Raw genomic sequence first — 9,505 nt, 5'->3', positions numbered from 1 at the left:
GGTGCAGGATTCTAGTATATGCGGCGTCTCTCTTCTCTTCGATCACTGTGAGGTCGAAGCTTCGCTCGTGCTGGTTTGTTTTGGGGTCATACGTTGCACCCTTTGAGATTCCTCGCCGATCTCTGTTGGGATAATAGCCTCTGTTCCATACACTAGGCAGAAAGGAGTCTCACTCGTAGCAGTTCGTGGTGTCGTTCGATAAACCCATAGCACTCCAGGCAGTTCATCAACCCACAATCCTTTATTTTCTAGTCGTGTTTTCAAGTGCTGGAGGATCGTTCTGTTAGTCACCTCTATCTGCCCGTTGGCTTGCGGATTCACGACCGCTGTGAAGTGCTGCGCGATCTTAATTTCCTTGCACCATTCTGTGATTTTTCTCCCATGAAATTGAGTACCATTGTCAGAAATTAAAACACTGGGTAAACCAAACCTGCAGATGATGTTCTTCCAGATGAAATTGATGAATTCTTTTTCAGATATTTTCGCGACAGCCTCTTCTTCGACCCACTTGGTGAAGTATTCAACTGCCACGATGATGAATTTCTTCCGAGCGTGTGCTAGGGGGAAGGGTCCGACAATGTCGATCCCCCATTGGTCAAACGGGCAGGCTGTCTTTGTCGGCTCCATCGGGGTCACAGGTTGGTGTATCAAGGACGCGTATCTTTGGCAACTTTCACATTTTTTCACCAGTTCTTTGGAGTCTTTTGCCAATGTGGGCCAGTAGAATCCTTGTCGCACTATCTCTGAGCTAGCGACCTGGCACTTGAGTGATTACCATAGCTCCCTTCGTGGATCACGCGCATCACGTATAACTCTCTCTCCTCGTCTAAACACTTCAAGAGGGGCCCATCCACTGTTCGTTTGTAAAGCTGACCTGATACCATAGTGAATCGGGTGGCTCGAAATTTGACTCTTTTTGCAGCAATGGGATCGGCAGGCAGGGTGCCGTCCTCGAGATACTTGACAATTTCGTCTTTCCATGACTTGGCTTCCGCGACCATCTGTACCTCTGCTTTTTTCGCGAGACTTGATCGCTCACGGACCAGGGCTGTGATCTTGCAATCTCTGATTCTGTCCATCACAGCTCTAAATTTTGATAGGGCGTCTGCCTTATCGTTTTCTGTTCTAGGAACCTGCAAAATTGAGCATTTGTCAAATTTATTCATCAATTGTTTTAGAATTTCCTTGTAAGATGTCATTGTTTTCTCCTTTATCTCATAGGTCCCTTCGATTTGTAAAGCGATCAGCTGGGAATCTATAAAAACCTCTAAATCTCTTGCTCCAGCCTCGTACGCGAGCTCTAGTCCAAGTATGAGTGCCTCGTACTCCGCCTCGTTATTGGTCACGAGAAAGGATAAGCGAGCTGCTACCTCGATCTCAACTCCCTTCGGCCCCTGAATCAGTATACTTGCTCCTCCGTTATTAGCGTTCAAAGCACCATCCACGTGCAGCATCCATTTTGAGGTCTGCTCTTCAGCGACCGGAGGATATTTGGGATCGCTCGAGAGTTCCATCACGAAGTTCGCCAACACTTGTGCTTTCTGTGCGGTCCTGGGCTGATAATCCACGTCGTACTGTCCCAGTGCCACTGCCCATTTAATCAACCTGCCTGAGGCCTCAGGTCGCGACATCACATGCTTAAGGGGATGGTTTGTCAACACTACCACCCTGTGCGAACTGAAAGTACGGTCGCAGTTTTCGAGCAATGATAACCAATGTGAGTGCTAGTTTTTCCATCTCCGTGTACCTTAATTCTGCGCCTTGGAGCATCTTACTCACATAGTAAATTTGATTCTGTTGGCCTCCTTCTTCTCTGACCAATACTGAACTAACGACATTCTCCGATGCGCTCAGGTACAGGAATAGTGCCTCTCCGTCTTTCGGATTTGCGAGTAAGGGGGGTGTTGTCAGGTATTCCTTCAGTTCCTGCAATGCCTTCTCACATTCTTCGGCCCACTCGAAGTTCTTGGGTTTTCGCAGGACCTTAAAGAAGGGAAGACTCCTATCCGCCAATCGCGAGATGAACCTACTCAACGAGGCGATCTTTCCTGTCAGCTTCTGTACGTCCTTGATCGTGGTAGGTGATTGCAAGTTTATGATGACCTGGATCTTCTCTGGGTTAGCTTCGATCCCATGCTCGCTGACCATATACCCCGAAAATTTTCCTCCGCCTACCCAGAAAGTGCACTTGTTCGGGTTTAGTTTCATTCCGTATGATCTCATGATGCCGAATGCGTGTGTGAGATCTGCGAGGTGATCCCGCGACCTCTTGCTCTTGACGAGCATGTCATCGACATAAGCCTCCATTGTTTTTCCGAGCAGGTCGCCGAACATCTTATTCACCAGCCGCTGGTATGTTGCTCCTGCATTCTTCAAACCGAAAGGCATCATGTTATAGCAATAAATTCCCTTTTCCGTAATGAAAGAGGTCTTATCTCTGTCCTCTTCCGCCATATAGATCTGGTGATACCCTTGGTAAGCGTCCATCATTGAGAACATTTCTAACCCGTCTATGGAATCCATCATGACATCGATTCTGGGCAACGGGTACGGGTCTTTCGGGCAGGCTTTGTTCAAGTCTGTAAAGTCCACACACATTCGTCATTTCCTGGAGGATTTGGGAACAAGCACTACGTTAGAAAGCCAATCAGTGTATTGAATTTCTGATACATACCCGGCTTTGAGCAGTTTGTCCACCTCCTTCCGTATGATCTCATTTTTCTCGCTCCCAAACGACCTCTTTTTCTGTTGTACCGGTCGCATGTTTGGATCTACATTTAGCCTATGTACGATCACCTCAGGTTGATACCTGTGAAGTCAGACGGGCTCCATGTGAACACATCCATGTTCTCCCTCAAGAAACTGATCATGGCCATTTCCTTTTCCTTCATGCTCGTTCCTATTCTGGTAGTTTTGTCCGGCTCATCAGGTGCGAGCTGCACAACCTTGTACTCATCGCTGTGTTTCAGGTGTTCAGCTTCATAGGGTCGAGGCTCCGCGTCCTCCTTAACCTTCATTTTCTTCTATCCCGACTCTCCCTTCAACGACAAGTTGTAGCATTTACGAGCCTCCTTCTGATCGCATGCGACCTCACCGATTCCATGCTCCGTTGGAAATTTCACTTTCATGTGGTAAGTGGAGATGACTGTCCTGAACAAATTCAAACCTGGTCTGCCTAAAATTACATTGTATGCAAACGACGTGTCCACTACCCAGAATTTCACCATCGTAGTTTTTCGTTTCGGTTCGTCACCCATGGACACTGGCAATTCGACCATCCCTAAGGACGCCACTTCGCTTCCCCCGAAACCAACTAGTGGAGTTCTCACTGGCTCTAACCAAATGTTCTCTAAGCCCATCTTATCAATCACACTCTTGAAGATGATGTCTGCAGAACTTCCACTGTCGACCAGGACTTTGTGAACCGTAAAATTTGCAATATCCAATTTGATGACTATGGGGTCGTTCATCTCTCCACCTTCTTCGGGCTTGTCCGCACTGTTGAAAGAAATTGCTTCCTCTTCCTCGACCTTCAACACGAACTCCCTTTCTCGGCTCGAGCTCATGGTTCTAGCACATCGTTTTCAATCCCTTCCCGAGCTACAACCTCCCGCGATAGTGTAGATGACCCCTTTCATTGGCGCGTTATTTTCGGTGGGCTGGACCTGGGTCGACCTCGAGGACCCAGGATTTCGATCTCGGCTCCTCGACCTACTTCTCCTTGTTTCCTCCTTACTAATTTTGCAGCTCGGGGGGACCCGGTCCCGGAAGTATCCTTGCCTCACCAATCTCTCAATTTCATCTTTGAGCTGGAAGTACTCCTCCGTATTGTGTCCTCTCTCCCTGTGGAACCTGCAATACTTGTTAGAAAATTTCTTGGAGGGGGTGTACCTGGTGTGCCTTGGCAACGGGGTGTAATTGTGGTATTTGGGGTGTAATTGTGGTATTTGGGCTGATACTTTGCCTCTTTGGGCTTATCTTGCTTCGGCTTACTCCCTCCCCCTTCCCTTGTATCGTTCGGTCGCTTGTACAACTGCTCGCGTTCCCTTCGCTCATAATGTTTCATCGCGTTCATCTCTTCCTCATCAATATATTTCTGAGCTAGAGCCATCAGCTGATGCGCAAATCCTGGATTTCTATCATCTCGTTGTTACATCTCCCCACGAAACTCTTCAACGTCTCATCTTCCCTTTGCTGTATAGTAAAGAGATGGGTGGCCGACCTCTTTTGCTTTGTCCGGCTTGCGAAATGGAAAGAGAATTTTTGAACAAGTTGCTCGTGCGAATCGATGCTTCCTCAGGGCAAGTTAGTGAACCATTCTTGCGCCTTCCCTATCAGCATAGTAGCGAATAATTTGGCCATTATGGGACCCGGCTGTCCGTACAGATTCATCACCATGTCAAAAGCTACCACGTGTTCATAAGGATCTTTCGTTCCGTCGTATCTTGGCAAATCCAGCACTCTAAACCCTGGTTCCACTACTTGAACCAGAATATCATTGTTGAAAGGGGAGTTTTTGTTGTGCGCGACTATCTCTCCTCACTTCTTCAATTCGTCGATTTGCTTGTTCAGGCTTTCTATTTGTTTCCCCACGCTCTCCACCTCTGCTCGCGAGATCATGGGTTCTCTTCTCTTTGACCGAGCATGACTGTTGGACCCCGCATCTGATGAGACCGGCTTCTTGGTTCTGCGCTCTGGCCGCCATGCACCCGCGACTCTCTTTGGGGCTTGGTGTTTTCGAACAATTGTCTTCTTGCGGTTTCTTTGGCCACCGGGGTCGCGGTTCTCCTCTCATACTCCACAATGGCATTTCGCATAGCTTCTTCTATCATTCTCTGCTGCTCTTCTTTCGTTAATTGAATAGTCGTTCCTCCTTTTCTCGATGCTCCTCCTCTCCGGCGTTTCTCCTCGATGAACCTTCCATGATAATAATTCTCAGACTTTCCCACAGACGGCGCCAACTGATCTAGCTCGAATTCCGCGATCTCGGAAAACGATCTCCATGTAGATAACAGACTCTGCCAAGATCAGATTTTGGGTTTCCGGAGAATAAAACAAGAACAGTGAGTTCGTTGGGCACGTCCCCGACAATGACCCTCCGACGCTCAAGTTAGGTTGATCGAGAGAAAAGTGTCCGATCACAAAGTTCGATCTCAATTAATGCGTAACAGTTACCTTTAATGACGGCATTTCGGGTCTATATATAAGTCTCAGCAGGGCAGAGTTTGCCAGCCATGTGCCCCCATCCTGTTGGCCAGCGTCCACGATCGGACGGCCACAATTGTCCGGGTCTTCAAAGGCAGATGGATCCGGGTCGGGTTTATTCGACCCGATCGATGAAAAAGGCGCGGATCCTTGCTTAAATGATAGAAATGCCCTTAATGAAGGGTTTTTTTGGTATTTTCATAGCATCCCCTCTTAATCACATATCAGTGGGGAAGTCGTAGGCCGCTGGGGAGTCCGTCGCCGGCAAGAGTTGCTGGCGACAGTGGCTGAGGATGGTGGCGGCAGTATGTGTCTGAAAACCGCACACAGTGGAGGTGGGATGCTGCTGGGTTTGGTTCGTAGGGAGAAGGGGCGGAGAGCGGCGGAGCAGCTACGTGAGAAGCGAGTCTTCGCTACTAAGCTGAAGAGTTTCCATTTTCGTTCTCATGTAGCAGCACCTCAAGTCGCCATTTGCGCTCTACTTCAGTCTGTTCTTCTTTTCGGTCGCCTGCTGCTGTTTACTCTCTTTTCTAATGAGAGTATTGAAGATGTTAAAAGAAGGGCAAATTGAAATTATTTTTTTTATATTTTGATGTTCGATAATTGAGATTTTTAATAAATTAATTATTGAATTTTTAACTAATAATTCGATATGTTCAACTATTTTAAAAATTTCTCAACTTCTTATTTAAAAAAAAAAGTACTATAAATACGTTTTAATGTATGCATATTTTGTATATAAGTATATGAAATGCACATAAATTGTTCGAAATTTTGAATTTTTAAAGTTGGTTCTCAATATTAATAAATAATGTTTTAGGATATGTTTCAATATAAATAGTTAATGTGGTTATTTAATATGAAGATATATTTAACATAATTAATTTAAAATTCAGTAAATTACGCATTGTTGAATTATAGTTATTTTTGTAGTTCCTTTTAGTTTGAAATTATCAAATTACTTCTTTTAATTAATAACTTGTTTTCATAAATAATGGTTATGAAATTAATGACCCTTTGTTTATAAAATTAAACAAATACTACTAAATAAAACAAAACAAGGCAGAGAGATATAATTGTAGTCATTTATCTTGAATGAAATCACCTTCTATTGTACATGTAATATGAATGCATAGATTTCTTAGTACTCTCTCATAATGCTTAGGTTAATTAAATTTTGCCATTCGAATTATGACAATTTTTATATATTGGTATTTAATTTCTTTTGTGTCAACTTAACAAAATTTTACCATCTCAACTTGTCTTTTATAACTATTTTTCAACCAATTCTTTTATCAAAAAAGCATCACATGCAGTACACATTTGATGTTTAAAAGGTTATGTAATATGAATTTTTCACTTATGCATAACATGTGATTTTTCGCTAATTAAAACCTGCCAAAAGATAGAATCCATAAACATGAATGAAAATATATTGGTTATAAATACAAGATTTGAGCTAATTAAAACCTGATTTGACAAAAAATTGACAAAACCCACTTGACAAAATATATGTATTGTAATGCACAAATTTTCGCTAAATTGAAACCTGCCAAAAGACATTATTGACATTATTATGTAAAAATGTTATTGGGTTATGTAAATAATGTTATTACTAGGAATATTAACCTATTTTTCGTTAGTATTGACATTATTATGTAAAAATATTATTACTGGAAAAATTGGTCTAATTTTTTTATTATCGACATTATTATGTAAATATGTTATTACTAGGAAGGTTGCTGTAATTTTTGTGATTATTTACATTACTATTTAAAAATGTTATTATTGAAAATATTGATCTAATTTTTTTTATTATTTACATTATTATTTAAATAATATTATTATTGGGTTAACTATTGGTCTAATTGTTGTGATTGTTTACATTATGATGTAAAAATTATTTTATTGAAAATATTGGTCCAATATTTTTGTTTATTTACATTATTATTTAAATAACTTTATTATTGGGATTATATATTGGTCTAATTTTGTTTGGTTATTTACATTATGATGTAAAAATTAGCCTATTTATAAAATAAATTGTACATGTATACAATAAATTTCATAAAAAATTTAAGCAATATGATATAATACAAATAAGAATTGCATAAATTATAGAATATTACAGTAAATTGCACAAATAATTACACTATACAATTACTAAATTACACAATAATTGCATAAATTACACAACTATACAATTAATTTTGACAAATTACACAAAATTTATATAATTGTAGAAATTACATAAAATAAATTTCTATAATCCCATAAATTCATATATAACTATATATTTCTATAATTGTAAAAATTGCTTTTTTTGCAGAATTTTTTAAAAATAACAAAAAATTGACAGAATTTTTAAAAATCACCCAAAATTAAGAGAAAATTTTTAAAATCACAAAAAATTTACAAAAAATTGGAGAATTACATAAAATTTACAATTTTTTTTTAAATTTTCAAAAGTTTACAGAAAATTATTAAAATTACCAAAACTTATGAATTTTTTAAAAATTTCAGAAATGTATAAAAATTTTAATAAATTCCAGCAAAATTAAGAAAATATTTTAAATTGCCGAAAGTTTTTTTAAATGTTTTGTTTTACGCTAAAAAATCAAAAAAATAAAAAATATAGGAACAACTGTCCCAAACATGTTAAAGCTAAGAAAAAGGTAGACCATAAATTAATTAAGGTCATTGGAAACATATAATGCTACGAATTAAATTTATATATGTTAGAAGATCAAATATATTTGTATATATAAGATTGTTAGTCTTACGTAAATGGAAGTGGCATCTTATACTATTTTATTGGATATTATTAAATCGATAAAATACTACATTGAATGAAGTTTTTGACATTTTTGTTATATGGAAACTAAGATATCGTATTTGATACACAATCAATGAGGTTGAAAATGATGGAATTGTCCATCAGACAATTTGATTTTAAATCAGGCCACTAGATATGTTCACATATGAAAAGTGTTGTTCTGAGTTTAAGTCCGAAATTAATCAGGGTCCTGGATGTTGAGACATTGTAATCGGGAAGTGAACGAGCAATTTATGGGAATATTTAGTGAATGTTTTTGGAACACATTCGGAAATGATTTTTTTAATCATTTTAGAAGCAGATCTTTTATACATATTTAGCAACGGTCAAATATTAAATAACTATTCCTAGGTTTGATTTTTCCTCTAGTTTTCTTTTGGCGCGAAAATAAATTTGTTTAAACTTATTTTGAAATATCAAAATAAATAGATCGTTCCTATATTTTAATTTTTCCTTCTTTTTAATTGGGACATTGTAATATATTGAACGATTTATTTTATTATTGTCGGTTCAAAGTTGGAATAGGCTTTGAATCGACTTCCCAATTTTTCGACCGTTCGTAAATAGAAACAAAAAATGTGTTTTGTTTTTAAAAAAAATATATTGGTATGGACAAATACTTTGCAAGTTGTACTTCTAAATTAGCTAGTGAACTATTTTTATAAATTATCATCAGTAAGTTTTAATTTATACTAATTTATATTCAAAAAAATACACAGACACTTGATATAAGAAATGCTAAATGTCAATCGGATATTGTCTTCTTCAGTCTCATAATCCTCATCAAAGCTATCGTCATCAGACTCGTCATAAGATTTATAGTTCCCCGATTGGGATATACCTGATTCTTATTGATTAGCAACAGAAAGCTCAACGACTAATTATATATCATTTGGGAATGCAGGTCATAATAATGGTTGTCCGTCGAAACTTGTGGAATATCTATTGTCTCAACTTCTTGAAATCCAATGTCGGTCGATCGGGAATCAGGTTATATACAGCTTTGGGCATCACGTTTGGCCTCCTTTCATCCAACTGAAGCTCCGGTCAATTACATATGATCTTCAGGTCCTTTCGTGTATTCAGGGTATCCTTCGTTGTTTCTTTTATATCCATCACAATGTTGAATATATTGTTAAACAAGTTCTTCTCAATGTGCATGACATCAGGATTGTGTCGTATCAGATGCATCGACCAGTACTCAAGCTCCCAGAAGATGTTTTTCTTTGTCCACTTATGCTTGCTATTATACCTGTCCGGGACTCACAACAACACTTCAACCTCAGGGCTTAACTCTTCAACCCATTTGCGGATCTATTCTCCCATCAATGTTGACTGTGCAACATTCCTTTCTACTCTATTCTTTGTGAATGCTTTCTTGTTTCAACGGAACGGATGGTCCAGGGAGAGGAACTGTCTGTGGCAGTCAAAGCAGTACGCCTTCCTACCGTTCTATAGGTAGAA

At 39.2% G+C, this 9,505-nt stretch overlaps 2 protein-coding genes across 2 annotated transcripts; both read right to left on the bottom strand.

The window, feature by feature from the left end:
- Nucleotides 1–737: 737 nt before the first annotated feature.
- Nucleotides 738–1,631, bottom strand: LOC148788040 (uncharacterized). The gene has a single exon (XM_088880299.1). It carries the CDS (start codon nt 1,629–1,631, stop codon nt 738–740), a length of 894 nt encoding a protein of 297 aa, XP_088736425.1.
- Nucleotides 1,632–3,023: 1,392 nt separating this feature from the next.
- On the bottom strand, nt 3,024–3,566 carry LOC148788039 (uncharacterized). Its single transcript, XM_088880298.1, has one exon. The coding sequence runs from the start codon at nt 3,564–3,566 to the stop codon at nt 3,024–3,026; it is 543 nt and encodes a 180-aa protein (XP_088736424.1).
- Between the last annotated feature and the right edge of the window lie 5,939 nt (nt 3,567–9,505).

Source organism: Sesamum indicum, linkage group LG5 (assembly GCF_026168435.1).
Source record: "Sesamum indicum cultivar Baizhima isolate 11 linkage group LG5, ASM2616843v1, whole genome shotgun sequence".
Taxonomy (NCBI): Eukaryota; Viridiplantae; Streptophyta; class Magnoliopsida; order Lamiales; family Pedaliaceae; genus Sesamum; species Sesamum indicum.
Note: the sequence above shows the minus strand (reverse complement) of the source record. Positions and strands in the feature narration are given on the sequence as shown.

What these genes read in the sequence shown, in the direction of transcription:
- LOC148788040 (XM_088880299.1), bottom strand. Translation starts at nt 1,631, where the DNA reads ATGTCGCGACCTGAGGCCTCAGGCAGGTTGATTAAATGGGCAGTGGCA.
- LOC148788039 (XM_088880298.1), bottom strand. Translation starts at nt 3,566, where the DNA reads ATGAGCTCGAGCCGAGAAAGGGAGTTCGTGTTGAAGGTCGAGGAAGAG.